The sequence below is a fragment of the Henckelia pumila genome, chromosome 4 (genome assembly GCF_033568475.1).
Source record: "Henckelia pumila isolate YLH828 chromosome 4, ASM3356847v2, whole genome shotgun sequence".
Classification (NCBI taxonomy): domain Eukaryota; kingdom Viridiplantae; phylum Streptophyta; class Magnoliopsida; order Lamiales; family Gesneriaceae; genus Henckelia; species Henckelia pumila.
Window position 1 is genome coordinate 148,639,399 of NC_133123.1, and position 20,170 is coordinate 148,659,568.

At 33.5% G+C, this 20,170-nt stretch overlaps 2 protein-coding genes across 2 annotated transcripts; both read left to right on the forward strand.

Annotated features, from left to right (window-relative positions):
- Nucleotides 1-672: 672 nt before the first annotated feature.
- LOC140862023 (uncharacterized) lies at nucleotides 673-1,623 on the forward strand. The gene is made up of 2 exons (XM_073265028.1): nucleotides 673-1,260; nucleotides 1,435-1,623. The coding sequence occupies exons 1-2, from the start codon at nucleotides 673-675 to the stop codon at nucleotides 1,459-1,461; spliced, it is 615 nt and encodes a 204-aa protein (XP_073121129.1). The 3' UTR covers nucleotides 1,462-1,623.
- Nucleotides 1,624-10,097: 8,474 nt separating this feature from the next.
- On the forward strand, nucleotides 10,098-10,631 carry LOC140862024 (uncharacterized). The gene has a single exon (XM_073265029.1). The coding sequence runs from the start codon at nucleotides 10,098-10,100 to the stop codon at nucleotides 10,629-10,631; it is 534 nt and encodes a 177-aa protein (XP_073121130.1).
- Nucleotides 10,632-20,170: the final 9,539 nt, after the last annotated feature.

Here is a 20,170-nt window from a genome sequence, read left to right on the forward strand (position 1 = left end):
CTACTCGTGAGTCAACTTATAGATGAAAAAATAAGGGAAAATTGCTTTTTTGGTTATGTATATTTGTCACTTTGCGATTTTGGTCCTTTATATTTTCAGATTGTAGTTTTAGTTCGCTATCTTTATTTTTCAGGCAACTTTAATTTAGTTCTTTTTCCGATGTGGCACTGATGTGACATCAATTCAATGTTGATATGGACCTGACGTGTACAGTGTCACGTCAGCATTTTCGAAGAAAAAAGACCGAAATTGCCAAAAATCGAAACATACCGGACTGAAACTGAAATGTGAAAACATAAAGGACCAAAATCTCAAAGTGACAAATATACGTGACTAAATTTGCAATTTTTCCAAAAAATAATAGTTTTGATATTTGATTTATAAATTTTATACTTTTACTTATGACAAATATATAAAAAAAATATTTATTGAAAAAAAATTATTAATAAAAATATTATATTTATTGTTCTCTAAATATAAAATTTTGTTTTTAATAAATATTCAAAATTATAATTTATATATAATATATTTATTAAAGCCACGCCATTTATTGGAGGGAGATGGAAGGTCGCGTCATATTAATCCATATATATTAATCCTCGTGCTTACATATTTGCAACTTTTTTGCGTAGATAGATTTTCTTGATTTATTTTAATTAATTATTGATTGAGATGTGCGATAGTAGTGACAATGAGTTCTTTGACTGGGACTATCACGATAACTATGACTATTACGATGACGACGATGATGATTATCACTATGACTATGACTTTGGCGATGACTATGGCGACTATGACTATGACTATGACTATGGAGACGGCGACGGCGATGGCGATGGCGATGGCGATGGCGATGACAATGACAATGACAATGACCATGACCATGATGATGATGATGATGATGATGATGACGACGACGGTGGCGATGACGATGGCGGTGACAATGACGTTGATGTTGATGGTGACGGTGATCACTATGACTATTATTATGACTTTGGCGATGACTATGGCGATGGCTATGACTATGGCGATGAGGAATTTGACTATGCCTATGACTACGACTACGACGATGGAAATTTTGGTTTGAAGAGGTTGGGAGCTGAAATGGATCATGAGGCTTTCCTGAAATCATGCAGGGCCAGATACTCCGCTTCATACGCTGACACCAAGGCTTCTGAACTTTACTTCGAATGGGAAGAAAAACTGAAGAATCCTCAGTGGCACCCTTTCAAAATCGTCATGCTTCACGGTGACAATCAGGTCTTACACAATCAGTCTGTGTTATGCTAAATTTACAGCCCCCCCTAGAAATGTATAGTATATATCTACTTGTTAGTGAAGAGCACATGCATGTGTGTGTTTGAACATTGAAGAACCCGATACGTTACAAATGAGTTGTGGAACTACATGGCTAACAGGAAATCTACTTTGCAGGAGATCATCAGTCACTTATTCAGATGACGAAAATCCCCTGCTCGGTCTAACATATGAAAGAGATCATCGGGTGCATCGATCTATCCCTATAACTCCTTTCAATTCTCACAGTACTTACATGCATTGATTCTTCTCATCTATTATCAGACATCAGTTTGAGTTCATGCTTATTATTATAAAGAAACAAGCTATTTTGGACGTTAAACACATGCTAATAGGAATTGTTCGAAGGGAGAAAAGGAGCATAGCGCACAATAGAAGATTTGTGGTTTGTTTTGAGTGATTCAAAGTAAAAACACTTTTTTTGTATTTTGGTTAATTAAGGACTTGTTGAATGTCAACTATTTATCTTGTTTTTGTATATTTTGGTGAATGCTTAATTAATATGGTATTTGCGTTGATTTTGCGACTTATTTCACCTCCAGTTGTTCTATATGACGGTTTGCAAACTAAAATATATATGCTGCATGTATAAAATTGAATAGCATTATATGTATTATAATTCTAAATATTCTATCATCTGCTCCATGTTTTTTTTTTTGTATTTAAGAAGAGTAAGATAAGATCACATGATATTTTTAATATTAGTGGATCTGAATTCAAAAGTATAGGTGGATGTCGAATCGTGTTTGATTTTGATGTTTTATGCTATCATATTATAATCTTAATTTGAGATCTATATTATTTTTTTAGACTTTTTTAATATATATTTTTTCTATTATCAATCAAACACTACAACAAAAACATTGATATTATCATGGGCTTTTTTCTATTGTCATATTTTAATCATTTTTTATGATATACATCGATTCCATCTATAAAATATTTTTTCATAAATCGGATTGAATAAAATATTTGTCACCGTTTTGCAAAAAAACAAAAAAAAAAATTTGTGAATTACAAAACATTATAAATAGATCCAAATCTACAACTCAATTTTGATTACAAACCATCGACAGACATCAAGTACGAAAATTGAAAATTTGCTTAGATATTACTCCAAAATGTCTTAGAAAACATATATATACTATACTTTTCAAATGTTTTATAATTAAATCGATATTAACTCAAATTTACTCCACGTCATTTATTGGAGGATCAAATAGACAGGCATCTGTGTACGTTAGCCGATCGAACACGAATGTTCTAATTTTCCACGAGTAATCATGTCAAGTATTCCAGTTACACCTTAATTTAATGGGATCTTCATTAAAGCGTTAAAAAAAAGTGGGATATGCATGTTGAGTTAAATAATTTGTTCTTATCATAATCGCCGGCCAATTATCATTATTATTATTTGAAAATACACTATAATCATATTACATATTTATCATTATTATTATTTGAAAATACACTATAATCATATTACATATTTCGCAAAAGGTAAATTTGGTTTAAATTCTTAAATAATTCAAACTCAACTTTGCATTCAGTCGGTATAAAATAATAACGTGTTTGTACTTTTTGATCTATACAAAAATATTTTTAAAGTCTTCGAGTACACATGTTTTTTCACAGGTGAAATCAATACAAATATTTAAAATATAATATTAATATGTGATATGATCACTTAGTGATTTAGATTTGATAAAAAATAAGATTTTGAGTAATTTGAACAACTTTATTAATCTCAATACTTACAACACAAGTTTGGTTACTCAAATTAAAAATCATATATTAGTAACAGATTTACAACAATAACTAGTACTCAAAATCATATATTAGTGTTATATTTTAGCGTTTAGTATCGACTTTTTTTAAGAAAAACATGTGACCCGGAGGATACATAAATATTTTTTTTAATCAGAGAGTGCACATATTTTTTTCTAATAAAGACCGAATCTGAAGTTAATTTTTTATTTAGAGATTTAAAGCAAATTTACCGATATTTCAATTTTTCTAAAAAAAAAACGCTTACACACACACACACTAATTCATAATAAATTGTATAATTTTATTAAAGTTTTATTAGATAGTGTTTGCAAAAGATTATGTTTTTTGTAGAATTGATTAAATTTATAGATTATAAAAAAGTTAAGAAAATTAAAAAATTTTGAAGTGTTTAAAAACAGATGTGAAAAATTTTAAAAATAAAGTTGGATAGTGTTTATCATAAGTTATTATAGTGATTTTAATATTTACCATTTTATTAGAATCATTTTTAGATAATCATAAACACCATATGACTAGTTTTTAAAATTCAATTAATTTTATAAGCATAAACTAACACATAATCTGGATTTAAGAAATACAAAAAAAATAATTTTAAATCAAAATCTAACAATCATTTTTTTTAGTCATTGCAAATACTCTCTTATTAGTATAAATTAAATAAAAAACAAAATAAATTTGTATGTAAAATAAATGCAAGTAGCTATAGAGAAATTTATAGAAAACCTTTTTAAAAATAGCTAAAGGATATAATTTCACTTTAACATAATATTAAAAGGTAATTTTAAAAAATAGTCGGGCCAAATTTCATTAATATATATATAGGTATAATTTGAAAACCTTTTTAGAAATTCAAGCTATATATCAACCTAAGACCAATCGAAGCAGAGCAGTTGTCACAGATATATAGTAAAAATGAATCCGCGACCGCGACGAATCACTCCATTCTTTTCTGTCATAATATTATTGTTTATTCTAACATCTGTAGCCTGCTCAGGTATACGTGTGTGTCAGTGCACGGTGTGTTTGATTTCTTAATTCTTCTTCCAATATTTCTCCATTTTAATTTGTTGAATTGAATGGTATATAAATATATATAGGTTGGTCTATGCTATACCAATAGAGTTACACCTTATTTTTTGTGCGAATATCATGTTAAAAAACCAAAAAAGTTATTAATATATGGGTTCAACATGTTTTTTTTTCAGTGAGATGTTCACGCAAACATTTAGTATTTTTAGCGTGATGTTTGCATGAACATCTAAAAAAACACTAAAAGGAATATACCTCTCTCGATGTAGCATAGAATATCATATATATATATATATATATAGATATAGATCTTGGATTTGTCCAAAATTTTATTTCTAATTGTTGAATAAACAACTAGCATGCATGGATCTAATTAATTTCTTCACGTACGTACGTACACATGCATGGCATGCAGCAGCACTAACCAAAGTGTGGGAATCAATGGTGTAGGAACACAGAACGATTCGACGGTGGAACCGGACCGCAAACGATGCTCGAAATCCGATATCTCTATAGCTCAAAGCCCGAGCGAGCCTCTCCCCAGCGGAATCCCGACATACGCCGTGGAGATCACGAATGTGTGCTCATCATCAAGCTGCCATAGCATCTCCCATATCCATTTTAGCTGCGGCTGGTTTAGCTCGGCTCGGCTAGTCAACCCTCGAGTCTTCAAGCGTCTCAAATACAATGACTGCCTCGTTAACGACGGCAAGCCGCTCCTCAATGGCAGGACACTTTCCTTCCAATACGCCAACACATTCAGTTTTCGACTCGCTGTTTCCTCCGTGATCACTTGCTCAACATCATCTTTCTGAAGAAAGAAATCATGTATATTCCTTGTAAAAGACCTATATACAGTGTTTTTGTGGGAACAGTCAACCGAAAAACAAATTTTTTTTATATAAAAAAATTGTTTTTCCTTGATAATCTTATTGTTTGGTTAAGGAAGTTGTTTTTTTTAGAAAAGGCTCAAAATATAACTTGTTATTAAATTATAGTTAGAATTTCTGATTTTTTTTTTTTTTTATCATCGGTACTTCTATTTGAAAGTTAAAAGAAGACTTTTTAATATTATCCAAATACCAAAACTATTAATTTCTTTTAATACAAACACTTTAGAGGGTGTTTGAGAGAGCTTAAAAGCTTCTTTAAATAAATTTTTAAGCTCTAGAATTGTGTATGATAAAATTTTTTAAAAAACAGCTTATAAGCTGTCAAAATAAGCTAACAGCTTATAATTTATTTTTAAAAAAAGTAAGAGGGGTTACTTTTTTCAAAAAAAATTTATTTTAACATTTTATATCTGTAAAATATCCTTGAATATTTTATAAATCTCCATCATATCCTCAACCCATTAAATATTAAATATTATTTTAAAAAATTTCCAAATCAAATAAATTTTTCTAAAGTAAAATATTAAAATAATTTTATTTTTTAATATAGGTTTATTCTAAATCTATTTTCGTATATGTATAACTCGAAACATTAATTTCATAAAATTATACCTTTTTTGATAATTTTGGAATAAAAAAATCTTATAATACCAAACATATCAATATATTTAAGTTATTTTAATAGTTATTAATTATTATCAAGATATATTTAAAAAAGTCATGTTCCTAAGAAAGACTTGTTTTCTTATTTGTGTAGGGCTCAACAAGAAAAAAAATTTCATACTTGGACGCTCATCTATAAGTAAATGATTTTTGTGCACAAATAAACATGAACTTCATATGAGAATTCAGAGAGCGTTTAGATAAAATCACATTGAAGAATTCGAAGATTTTGAATAAGTTTTGCAGTCATCGTTGTTGTTGTCTCTTTGTTGCCGTAGGAGTTGAATACATCGGAGACAACAATTAGTGCATAGTATTGTTCGACTATTTTTTATGTTCTTCAATTTAGGCTTACGAGAGTTGCGTCTGATTTGTTTAATACTCTCATTATTTAGGATGCAAGTTTGATTTCTCAACTTGTTGAGAAATTTAGGATTAATGTTTTTTTTTCCATAAAATCACTAGTATTAATTTGTAAAACTGATCTACTTTTTCTTAGTTATTCTTTAGCCCTAAGCACTCACATGAGTATTCTTTACTCGTACATAATTATCTTTGGTCTTATTTATTTTTTTAATCATATATTTATGTTTCATTAATTCCACTGCATGTTGTCTTTGGTGTTATAATACCATAAACAACATAATTTCTACACAAATTTAGGATAAACCGCAAGTATACCTAACATATCAAAATGTATTATTATTATTTTTTTAAAAAAGAAGAGAATCTATCAAAATGTAATTCTTGCATTACAATTGTATTGAATTTACAAAGCACTCAAAACTTCTCTCAATTTCTTTTTGGTATTCACCCGTGCAGTAGAAAACGTGAAATACATTACAAATATTGAACCATTATCTGGCAGTGTTTGAAATTATTGCTATTAAGCATTTCAAAACTTTTCTTTCATAAAATTTTAAATTTTACAAAAATAAATAAATAAATAAAAAATATTTTTCTAAAATCAATCTCAAACGCCACATTTATAACAAACTAAAATAAAATAATATTATTTAAAAAAATTTAGGGAAAATTGTAAATTTAGTCCCGTATATTTGTCACTTTGCGATTTTGGTCCTCTATATTTTCACATTTCAGTTTTAGTCCTACATGTTTTGATTTTTGGCAATTTCGGTCATTTTTATTAAAAAATTCTTACGTGGCATTGTACACCTCAGCTCCACATCAGCACTGAATTGGTGTCACGTTAGCTCAAGTCGGAAAAAATACTAAAATTGCCAAAAAAAAATAAAGATAGCAAATTAAAACTTAAATTTAAAAATAGAAATAATTAAAATCTCAAAGTGACAAACATAAAAAACCAAAAAAACAATTTTTCCAAAAATTTATACAAAACACTTGTCAATTTTTATAACAAACTAACGAAGCATTTCAGCGATAGATAGGCGGTGATTTGAATTGTTGCATCATCAAAGACGTGGTCAAGTTCATTGCCACTTGTCGACCGACTTCAATTCCTCAATGTGAGTAAAGTGGACTCGATCTCCGTGCATGCATATGCGACGTGGCCTTCAAATAAGCAAATATCGTGCTTATTTAGCTTCCAATTCGATTCAACTTGTGTAGCAAATTGGATAATCCTACAAAATATGTTTAATTCCGCCAACCTTGATTCTGTAATCTTAATCTGATAGGCTAAGATTACAAATCATCTTCTTTTTAACACGAGCGAGGGAAGCTGAGTTTCTGTGATGTCAATGTTGGATAGTGAGTTTTCGTGTCATCTAGTAATTTTTATGAACAAAATTGTAGTTAGACGACTTTTGCTTTTTTCGGTCTTAATAATTTTTTGAAGCTAATACAGTGATGGAGATATTGTTGGATGGGAAATACTACATGTACATAATGAATTACACATTGGATTACACATTACACATGAAATTATAAAATCATCCTTCTAATTGATTTGAAAATTTTTTTTCCAAAATACATTAATAATATTTATATAATTTGACGTGCAACTTGTAAAACAGTGATAAAGACTACTGCTAAATAAGCCCAGAAACGCCAGTGATCAGAAGGAACAGGAGAGAGATTAATCAAAGGGCACTCGTGTGAATGGCAGTAGGTATACAAGTGATACGGGGGCAAGTGCCTCAACTTCTATGCAGCCGGAGACCTCCGTGCTTTCCAAGCACGGGAAACTTAGCATTTTTTTCCCCATAATGTTCTCATTTCTTTCTTTCTTTCTTTATTCCTTTGAATTTCAAGTACTGTAACAAGTACATCACATTTTTTATGCATGCAGCTTCCAAATTTGGTCGATAGTTCTGACTCGAGATTGCTTCGAGTATGAAAATTCTCTCATTTCATTGAGGGCTTTGGGGGAATACGAAAAGGCGGAGAAGGGCTACATCAATACAAGAAACATAAGGTACTAATTGTCATTGGAGAACATGTATATGAATAGTTATGTATGATTATATATGCATGTTGAACTGATCAATTGATGTTTCCCTTTTTCTGAGCTTGAACAAGTGAATTAATAATATTAATATATTCTATGCTTGAATATCTGCAGAGGGAGAAGGAAGAGGTTCTGAAGAGGAAAGTGGAACTTGAGATTGAGTTAGATGCTATGAAAAAGAAAACCAAAGATCTGGAAGAGAATTTAAAGGTGAATATTGGTATTTGTATGAATAGATCATATGCATGATTCTGCATGCTGAACTAAATTGTTGCTTCCCTTTTTCTGAGCTGGAACGAGTGAATTAATATTTCTATCTGCAGAGGGAGAAGGAAGAGTCCCTAAAGAGAAAGGTGGAACTTAAGATTGAGTTAGATGCTAAGAAAATGAAAACCGAAGAGCTGGAAGCGAATTTAAAGGAGAAAATTGAGGAGGTCGATGGTCTTGTAGATTTAAATCAACAACTCCTTACTAAAGAGCTACTGAGCAACGATGAGCTGCAAGATGCTCGCAAAGAACTAATTTCGGTATTGTTATCTTTATCGCATTAAAGCAGTCTAATTTAAAAATGTAAGTCCAACAATGCTTGAATCAATCTTGTTCAATATTCTCAGGTTTTGCAGCATAAGAGGTTGGATAACGGCGAAGGAGATTTCGGAGTGAAGAGGATAGGGGAAATTGATGTCAAGCCTTTTCTGAAGGAATGCAGGTTGAGATACACTGCTGCAAATGCTGATATGAAGGCCGCACAATTTTGCTCTGAATGGCAGAAAAAACTGAAAAATCCTAAATGGCACCCATTCAAAAGAGTGAGGTTTCGTGGCGAATACCAGGTCGGACAAATTTACAATGACTTGTGTTGCTTGTATCAGTGAAGAGCACATATGAGACTGTTGAGAGAACTAAATTTTTAAAGAATTCATTTAATGATTTATCTCCATATATAGGATGTCTTTTACTACTCGAGGACTCAATGTTTCTTTTCATTGGGTATTGTAGGAAGTGGTCGATGAAGAAGATCGAGAATTTAAAAACCTGAAAGATCTTATCGTGCACATGTCTTTTAAATTATTTTCTTATTGCATTCAATTTTCATATTTATAGTTTTGTCTTTCTTAGACAAGTTTTAAATTGGTAATTTATGTTATATCTTGATTCGAAATATTTGATTCTGACGATATATTGTTTTCATGCTTTGTAGGTTCTTATTTATGGAAACATATTGAAGATCTATTTAAAAAGGTGCATGGACCGATCAGAAATAAGCGTGAAGAGGGAAAACAAGTAGAGAGATCAAGAGAGGAAAAAGTAGAGAGCAAAATACATAGAGAATTACTGCAGAAATTCTAGAGCTTTGAAGATCAATTGTTGAAGAATTTCTGGAGTGATCGTTGCTGTGTTACTGTGTTGCCGAGTAGTGTTGGAAACACTGAAGAACACACGAGTGAAGTGTTGTTCAGAAAGTGTTTCTTTGGTTTTTGTTTTCGGCTTAGTACTTCCTATTGATGTTTTATTCTAGTTCTTACTAGTTTTTAGGAAGTCATTTATTTTCTCAATCTGTTATGAAAAGTAGGTTTTTCATAAAACAATCACTAGTTGGTTTTTGTAAACTGATTTTATTTTTCTAGTGATTATTTCTCCATGAGGCATCGCACAAGTACTTGATACTTGTGCATAATTATCTGTGTTGTTATTTACTTTTACTGTTAGTTAATTATTCTGCTGCATAGTGTTATCGTGAAGTGTTGACAATACTGACAGATAACACACACTCAAAAAGTGATTTCTGGTATTTCTGTAATTTCATACTGTCCAAAACCTTACAAGTGGCGTCAGAGACATTCACTTGACGATACTAAGTGTGATTCTGTTTTTGTGTTTGACAGGACATCACAATGGAGATATCTTATTCAGGAACTGCTCAACGTCCTCCAATCTTGGATGGATCCAACTATGCTATCTAAAAAGTTAGGATGCGTGTCTACATCAAGTCGATTGATGAAAAGGCATGGCAACGTGTACTACAAGGCTGGAATCCACCAAGAAGAACTGATGGGGAAGGAGACTTTCCACTCAAACCAGAAACGGATTGGAACGCCGATGAAAGTGCTGCTTCGAATATGAACAACAAAGCCCTTAATGCTATATTTACTTCTCTTGAGTCTAATATGTTTTCAATAGTCACTAATTGTGTTTGTGCTAAACAGGCCTGGGAAAAACTTCAAATGCACTGTGAAGGATCTGAAAGTGTGCGTCGAACCAAAAGAAGGATTCTCACTACTCAGTTCGAAACCTTGAGGATGGAAGAGAGTGAGACGATCGATAATTATGAACGCCGCTTGAGGAAGATTAAGAATGAGGCAATTGATCTTGGTGATGCTATTTCGAATGAACGCCTTGTAAGCAAAGTGTTGAGATCACTGCCGGAAAGATTTCAAATGAAGATTTGTGCAATTGATGAATCAAAAGACACATCAATTCTGGGATTGGATGAATTGATGAGTTAACTGCGAACATATGAATTGGAGATGAATTTTGGAAAAAAGGACAAAGGTAAGTCTATTGCACTTCAAGTTTCTAACGACTCATATCATGATTTTGTTGATCTAACACAGGGAGTAAACGAGTATGATCTAGGAGATGATTCTATTTCCCTTCTCACCAAACAATTTGATACTTACTTGAAAAGGATGAGAGAGTTTAAGAAACCTGGTCAAAAGCCCAAAGTTTTGAATGCTCCTGCTGTTGGAAAACCATTAAGAATCGGTGGACCAGAACAGACTACCATTCCCCCAAAGAGTCAAAATCACTTTCAGAAAGAAGGAAAAACACTTAATATCTCGAAGAAGTTTGAGTCTGTGAAGTGTCATGAGTGCACATGTTTTGGTCACTATGCTAATGAGTGCCCAACCAGACTTCGCAAAGGAATGTGTGCTTTCCTAAGTGATGATGAAGATGAGGAGGGTACAAAACAAGGAGAAGAAGAGACTCACAATGCATTGTCAGTTTTGGTACAACAGAAAAACAGTGTTGTCACAGGTGTCACAACACTTGGCCACAACACTAACCAAAATTTATTCTGTCTGAATGCATCTGTTTCTGGAGACTCAAATCAGGAAGCTGGTGAAGTAGAACTTTCTTGGGATAATACTCAGAAGATGTATGAAGAATTATATAATGATTGGATAGTAAGGAACAAGTCAAATTCTGCTTTAACAAAGGAGAACAGTGAACTAAAAGCTTCAGTGGCTAGACTTGAAGTTGTTCTGAGCAAGAAGGATTTAGAACTTGGAAAGGTTAAAGAAGAGCTTGGAAGAGCCAATGCAACTCTTGCAAAGTTTAATTCGAGCAAGACCAAGCTGGATTCAATTCTGATAATGGAAAAAGATGATAGAGGTGGTCTAGGATTTCAAAACAGCAAGTTTGAAGTATGAGAATCATCAAAAATTGTTTTTGTCAAAGAGAATAGTAAGTCTGCTAGTGCTCCAACTGCAATTCCAAAAGAAAAACCAATTCCATTGAAGAAACAAGCTTCTGTTCAGAAGAAAAAGCAAAGGAAGCGGAAGTTTGTTTGTCATTACTATCACAAGCAAGGTCACATCAAGCCTTATTGTTTTAAACTCAGGTATGACTATATGTACTGGAATTCCAGGCAAGAACTGTCATCAGTGTTGCCAACACTGAACCAGAACACTGCCAGGAGGAAAATTATTGAGAAAAAGGTTTGGGTACCAAAAACTAAATTCAGTTGTAATGTTGTTTATACTTCCTTGAAAACTAATGTTGCAGGTCATTGGTACTTCGACAGTGGCAGTTCACGCCACATGACAGGATTATAGAAGTATCTTTCTGACTATGAAGAACAGGATAAAGGAAAAGTGACTTATGGAGGAGGAGCCAATGGAAAGATTGTTGGAAAAGGCACATTGAATGTAGAAGGACTGCCTAAACTTCACAATGTTCTACATGTTGAAGGATTAAATGCTAATCTTATTAGCATTAGTCAACTTTGTGACGATGATCTTTATGTTAAATTTGATAAAAATCTGTGTCAAGTATTTGATAAAAGTAATCATTGTGTTTTGACAGGGTCTAGATCATCGGACAACTGTTATCAACTTGGAGAGGAAATTGCTTGTAAATTCACCAAGGTTGATGATTTGAATTTGTGGCATCAAAAGTTAGGACATGCCAACTTCAAAGCATTGAAAAAACTGAGCCAGTATGATGTTGTTCGTGGGATGTCAAATTTGACTACTGGAGTTCCTTATGTGTGTGGAGATTGTCAAAAAGGTAAGCAAAATCGTATGTCTCATCCAGTGTTACAACACTGTGGGACAACACGATGTCTTAAACTTCTACACATGGATTTGATGGGACCAATTGAGGTTGAAAGCTATGGAGGTAAGAGGTATTCATTTGTATGTGTTGATGACTTTTCAAGGTACTCATGGGTAAGTTTTTTAAGAGAAAAGTCTGAGACTTTCGATGCTTTCAAGAAATTGATAAAACAGATTACTAACTTGCATTCCTTGAAGGTTATCAGGATTCGAACCGACCATGGTAAGGAATTTGAAAACTCATTGTTTGATCAATTTTGTGAAAAGGAAGGTATATCACATGAATACTACTCAGCACCTAAGACACCTCAGCAGAATGACATTGCCGAAAGGAAAAACAGAACCCTCCAAGAGATGGCAAGGGTTATGTTAAGCTCGAAAAATATTGCAAAAAGATTTTGGGTTGAGGCATTAAATACTGCATGTCATATATCCAATAGGGTATATTTAAGAAAAGGTTTTACTGTGACGTCCTATGAAATAATCATGGAAAAAAGGCCTAATCTTAAATATTTTCATGTTTTTGGATGCATATGTTATGTGTTGAATGACAGGATGCAGTTGGCTAAGTTTGATTTAAAAAGCGATAAGTGTTTATTTCTTGGATATGCTTTAAATAGTAGAGCTTATCGTGTGTTTAACTTGAGAACTAGAACTATCATTGAATCTATTAACGTGGTATTTGATGATTATGCAGATCTGAAAGGAAAAATAATTGAAGACAATGTTGATGATCTGCTGGATACTGTCAATTCTCAGACTGATTCCAGTGTTGTCAATAGTGTTGTCCCACCTAAAAAATCACCCAGCACAACACTGAGTCCAACACTAAATTTGAATGAACAGAGTACAGAAGATCAGGATGAATCTGAAGAAACATCACAAGATGGTGATTATGATATACCAAGTAGAATTCAGAAAAATCATCCTACTTCACAAATCATAGGAGATGAACAAGAAAGAATGCAAACCCGAAGAAAGGAAAAGGTTGATTGCAGAAAGATGAGTGGGTTAGTGTGCATGACTTCCGCATACTCTCAGGTAAGATATTCTTGCTTTGTGTCTAGTATTGAACCAAAAAATGTTGGTGAGGCTTTAAAAGATAAGTTTTGGGTCAATGCTATGCATGATGAACTTGAACAATTTGTTAGGAATGATGTGTGGATCCTAGTTCCTCCACCTGATCATATTAATATCATTGGAACAAAGTGGATTTTAAGAACAAAACTGATGAATCAGGAAATATTGTAAGGAACAAAGCTAGGTTGGTAGCCCAAGGGTATACATAAGTTGAGGGTGTGGACTTTGATGAGACCTTCGCACCTGTAGCTCGAATAGAATCTGTTAGATTATTGTTGGCTATTGCATGTCACATGAAAATGAAACTTTTCCAAATGGATGTCAAAAGCGCATTTTTGAATGGAATTTTGAATGAAGAAGTGTATGTAAGACAACCTAAGGGATTTGAAGATCCGCATCATTCTGATCATGTTTATAAGTTGAAGAAGGCCTTATATGGATTGAAACAAGCACCTCGTGCTTGGTGGAAGGCTCACGGAGTATTTGCTTGACATTGGATTCAAAAGAGGTGAGGTAGACAAAACACTTTTTGTTCAAAAAGTACAAGTAACATTCTTATTTGTCAAATCTATGTTGATGACATAATTTTCTGTGCTTCATCTCAAAAAACTTGTTAATGATTTTGTTGAAAGCATGACTGCTACCTTTGAAATGAGCATGGTAAGAGAATTGAATTACTTTTTAGGTTTACAAGTGAAACAAATGAGTGATGGAATCTTTTTGTGTCAAAGCAAATATGCTAAGAATTTGCTAAAGAGGTTTTGTACTGATCATGTTAGACATATGAAAACACCAATGGGAACTAATGAAAAACTGTGCAAAGACAGTGTTGCTGACAGTGTTGACAAAACTCTGTACAGAAGCATAATTGGAAGTCTGCTGTATCTGAGTGTAAGTCGACCTGATATTATGTTCAGTGTGGGTTTGTGTGCCTGATATCAATCTGATCCTAAAGTCACACATATGAAAGCTGTAAAAAGAATTTTGAAATATGTTGCAGGCACTTTAGACTTGGGTTTATGGTACACTAGAGAAACAATACAAATTTGGTAGGCTATAGTGATGCTGATTGGGCAGGAGATGTTGATGAGAGAAAAAGCACCACGGGTGGATGTTTTTATTTAGGTAGCAACTTGGTTTCATGGTATAGTAGGAAACAAAACTGTGTGTCACTTTTCACTGTTGAATCCGAATATATGGCAGCGGAAAGTTGTTGCTCTCAATTAATATGGATGAATCAAATGCTGCAAGACTATGGTCTTAAAAGTGAAACACCAATTGTGTACTGTGATAACTCAAGTGCTATAGATATATCAAAAAACCCAGTACAACACTCTCGAACTAAACACATTGACATAAGACATCACTTCATTTGAGATTTAGTTGAGAAGGACATGATCCAAATGGAGTTTGTCGGGACCAATAACCAACTGGCCGATATTTTTACTAAAGCATTAAACTTTGAGAGACTCTCCAATCTCAGGAAATCTCTCAACATGTGTTCTTTATAAGCACTCACGGTTACTGTCCTTAAGTGTTGCCAACACTGACGGACAACACCAATCATACATGTGCATTTTTAGGACTTTAGGCATACTGCATATTCATATTGTTCTATGTTTTGCACTGGTTGATAATACTGACTAACACTTTGTAGTTCTTCTGTCAAAGTTATTTTCAGATCACACTTGCCATGAAAATATGCTTTAAACCACGAAGTAGTTGAGGGATGTTCGTGTATTCCATGATCTTGTCCCATGTGAAAAGTGGTTTTGAAAAAAAAATTAAAAAGCATGGTTTGATAAAATTTCAGTGACCAATGTCTTGAAAATCAAAAAAAAAATCGGAAGAAAATTGGAAAAAGCTACCTAAAAGAGTCCAATGAAGACCGTTCTTTTAGTGTGCAGGCTACCACTTCTGAATCTAAATAAAAAGAAGAAAAACATGGCTCTGGAAGTGTGAAAAAGTTCAAAATATTTTGAAGACTACAGTGTTGTTGGAAGGTGTTGCCAACACTAGTGCTTAACTCGTGCTGCACACACTTTGCATGCATTTTATTGTTGATCTAATCTCATTACATTTTGTTTTAGACATACATTAGGTCATGCATTTTGCATTTATAGTGATCATATCGTTCTTTTAGTGTGCAGGCTACCACTTCTGAATCTAAATAAAAAGAAGAAAAACATGGCTCTGGAAGTGTGAAAAAGTTCAAAATATTTTGAAGACTACAGTGTTGTTGGAAGGTGTTGCCAACACTAGTGCTTAACTCGTGCTGCACACACTTTGCATGCATTTTATTGTTGATCTAATCTCATTACATTTTGTTTTAGACATAAATTAGGTCATGCATTTTGCATTTATAGTGATCATATCGTGCTTAGGGTTAAAAGTTCAAAGACGAACAAAACTTGGAAAAATGAGCCAACTTGCTGAAAATTGAATTGTGTGTGATTGAACATGTTTCAGTGGAGTTAAAACTCGATGTGGAGTTATTTATTTTGGGGAAATATTGATATTTTCATAAGTGAGAGTTTTCAGAGTTTACTTAATTAATCAAATTTAATTTCCTTAATTAAGAGATTTTTTACCCGTTGAAGATTTGTTACCGTTAGGGGAGATTCTTAGTCTGATATGATAGAAAGGGGCGTTTGATTATTTTTTCCGTTCAAATTTTTTTTCCTATATATTTCTAAGCACTGTAGAAATTATCTTCAATCTTCTCTAAATCTCTCTGCAAAAAATCTCTGAAACCCTTACTTTCTAAATTGTTTATAATGGCAGGCAAAGCTTTTGATTCGCATGATATACGATCGAAGATGGGTTATCAAGAGGAAGACAAGCCTTCGGAAGTTCATTCTGAAAACCCCACTCTCGCGATTGTTCCTGTTGCCATTCAACCTACACCTTTGGCAGAATTTTCTCCAGGAGAACCCGGGAACGAAATCGACCTTGAGAATCCTCCTGATTTCTCAGTGTTGAATCGTGTGTTCCCAACACAGCCAATAGCAAGGAGGTCTAAGCATCAAGCAGGCTACAACCCCGATTTTACTACCACTAAGAGATTTCATGGAAAGGGGGAGACTTCACGTCCTATTGTATATGATCCAGATTTTTCATCTGGAGATGATTCTGCAGATCAAGATTTTGAGGTGGTTGCTATACCAAAAACCTCTGTTGCTGAAAAGGCCAAATCAAAGAAAGGAGATTCATCTAGTGATGATAATCCTTCTGATGAAGTTTCTACTGATGTGGCTTCTACTGAGAAAGAGCCATCTAGTGCTGATGTTGTTGATGATACCACAAAGACAACCACAGAAGCTCCTGTGTCTACTGATGAGGAAATTTCACTGGCCACTTTCATGGCTAATATTAAGAAGACCAAGACTAAACACGCTGAATCCTCACGAGTTCCATCTGATGATGATGAACCAGATTCTGAAATGATGCAAGAGTTTGAGGATAACAGGCCCCAGGAGTCTGATAGTTCATCCTCTTCGAGTTCTGAGGAAGAAAATTATGAGGATGCTGCTTCTGATGGATCTGGAAGTTCTGAGGAACAAGCTGCTGATGACAGTGTTGCCAACACTAATGACAACACTGCAGCAGAATCTGACTCTGAGATTGATCCTGATAAAGCATACAATCTTCAGTTTTATTCAAAGGAGTTTGTTGATGAATGGGAGACTTTGTCTGAAAAAGATTGTTGGAAAGAAAGAAATATCGATGAAGTGTCTTTCGAAAAGCAGAACTTGGTGACATTTTTGAAACAACAGAATTTTTATTCTACTGTCACCACTGCTGGACCTTTTTCAAGAAGAGCTGTTTTAGAATTTTACTGCAACCTGAACATCAAGACTGGAGATGAAGAATCATTCAAGTTTGAAAGAGTGTACATCCGGGGAAAGGTGTATGATTTTACTCATGTTTTGATCAATGAGCACTACAATACTGCTGATATCGATGATGATGCAGTTACTGAGGATATTGATCAAGTCACTAAGGTGATCACTGGAGGAATGGTTCAAAAATTTCCACTACACCCAGATAGGTTGTCAGCTGCAAAACTTACTTCCTTCTTTTCTGTGCTTCACAAAATTGCAATCAGGAATTGGACACCATCGACCAATACAACTGTGGCAACTAAGCCACAAGCCCTTGCGCTGTTTGCTATTGGAACTCAAGCACCTTTGGATTTTGGAAATTTGGTGTTTGAAAATATTATGACCTTTCGAGAAGGTGGTTGGAAAGCAACAAAGTTTCCGTTTCCTTCATTGATCTATGGTATGCTGGAATCTCAAGGCTTCAAGAAAGATGATGATGAAGAGCTGATTGGAGGAGATGAGCTTATCAAGATCGCACCTGGACTGTTGAAGGGAAATAGAAAGATTGATCTACAATGGACTGGTGTTGTACCCAGTGTTGCCAACACCGAGGCTATTCCACCCATGACCATTCATAACACTGCTCAGATTATGTTGAATGCTTCTGCAATCCGTGCTCAAATGGCTCATGCTGAACTGAAAATTGCACAAGCCAAAGCTGATCTCGAGTACTATGAAGCCTTAATGGCTGAGTACAGGACTAAACTTGAACTACCAGGGCCCTCTGGACAAAAAGGGGGAGTAGTATCAAGTGTTGAGCAAGCTGGAGAGGCAGATGATGATTAGATGTAGTTGATCATAATTGGTTTTAGGATTTTTCGGATTTTTCTTATCCTTATCTTTTATTTTTGCTCTAAATTCGAAATATAATTTCTGAGTTGATTAGTTTGTGCTCCATATTACTCTCTGATATGCTATTAAACTATGTGCTACTCTGATCTAGTAAGTGTTGAGAGTGTGTGTTGCCAACACGATCACACAACACTGTGTTCTAAGATGATTAAATTCAGGGGGAGCTTTAGTTACATAAGATAGGGGGAGTTAATTGCACTTGTGTGTGTGTTTTGTCCAGAAAGGCAAAAAGGGGGAGTTTGAAAGATCTTGTCGTGCACATGTCTTTTAAATTATTTCCTTATTGTATTCAATTTCCATATTTATAGTTTTGTCTTTCTTAGACAAGTTTTAAATTGGTAATTTATGTTATATCTTGATTCGAAATATTTGATTCTGATGATATATTGTTTTCATGCTTTGTAGGTTCTTATTTATGAAAATATATTGAAGATCTATTTAAAGAGGTGCATTGACCGATCAGAAATAAGCGTGAAGAGGGAAAACAAGTAGAGAGATCAAGAGAGGAAAAAGTAGAGAGCAAAATACATAGAGAATTACTGCAGAAATTCTAGAGCTTTGAAGATCAATTGTTGAATAATTTCTGGAGTGATCGTTGATGTGTTACTGCGTTGCCGAGTAGTGTTGGAAACACTGAAGAACACACGAGTGAAGTATCGTTCAGAAAGTGTTTCTTTGATTTTTGTTTTCGGCTTAGTACTTCCTATTAATGTTTTATTCTAGTTCTTACTAGTTTTTAGGAAGTCATTTATTTTCTCAATCTGTTGAGAAAAGTAGGTTTTTCATAAAACAATCACTAGTTGGTTTTTGTAAACTGATTTTATTTTTCTAGTGATTATTTCTCCATGAGGCATCGCACAAGTACTTGATACTTGTGCATAATTATCTGTGTTGTTATTTACTTTTACTGTTAGTTAATTATTCTGCTGCATAGTGTTATCGTGAAGTGTTGACAACACTGACAGATAACACACACTCAAAAAGTGATTTTTGGTATTTCTGTGATTTCATACTGTTCAAAACCTTACAAAACCTTAAGAAAAAATTTGGTGAGGAAGTTTACAATGCAGTGACGACTTCCTTGGAGGAACTAAATGAATATAATCTGAGTGGATGCTATGTGGTTGCCGAGCTTTGGAACTACAAGGAAAATAGGAAAGCGACATTGCAGGAGGTCATCGGCCACATGTTCCAACAAGAGGAATCCTCCGTATTGGATCTCGGATCTCTATCATGCCAAAGACGCAGCGGAAGTTTAAAATTTTATTTTGACATTCAAAATATTCTTGGACACTCGTATGGTTTAAATAAAGTTCATAGGGTATAAAGAGATTTATACCTATCAATCTTAAAAGATTGATGATGGCTCCAACTATTTCGAAAAAATCGAAAATAGCTCTTGTTGTAAATCCCTACAAACAATCAACTGGAGTTTTACCTTTATTTAATCTCCGAATCAGGTTCACGACCGGATTTCCTGTTCCTCTTCTAAATTGCACTTAAAATAAAAAGAAATTTATCGAGGAGAAAACAAAAGGAAGACTGGATAATTCTTTCATACGAAGAATCAGAGAGCAGAGAGTTGAAGCCAAAGAGAAAAACAGTATCCTCGCATTTTCTTCTGATAGCTTCTGCTATCATTTATTTCCTCAATCAATTGCCTCAATTGATTGAAGAATGTTAAATGAGTTGTCTGTTGACAACTCATTTAACCATTACTTTTTTTTAAAATTATAATAAGATAATATATATATCATATATATATATATATATATATATATATATATATATTATAAACATAAGGTCCCACATTCATAAATATATATATTATATATATCTTTATATATATATTGTATATATATATATAGAGTTCTTTTATGGTGTCCAACT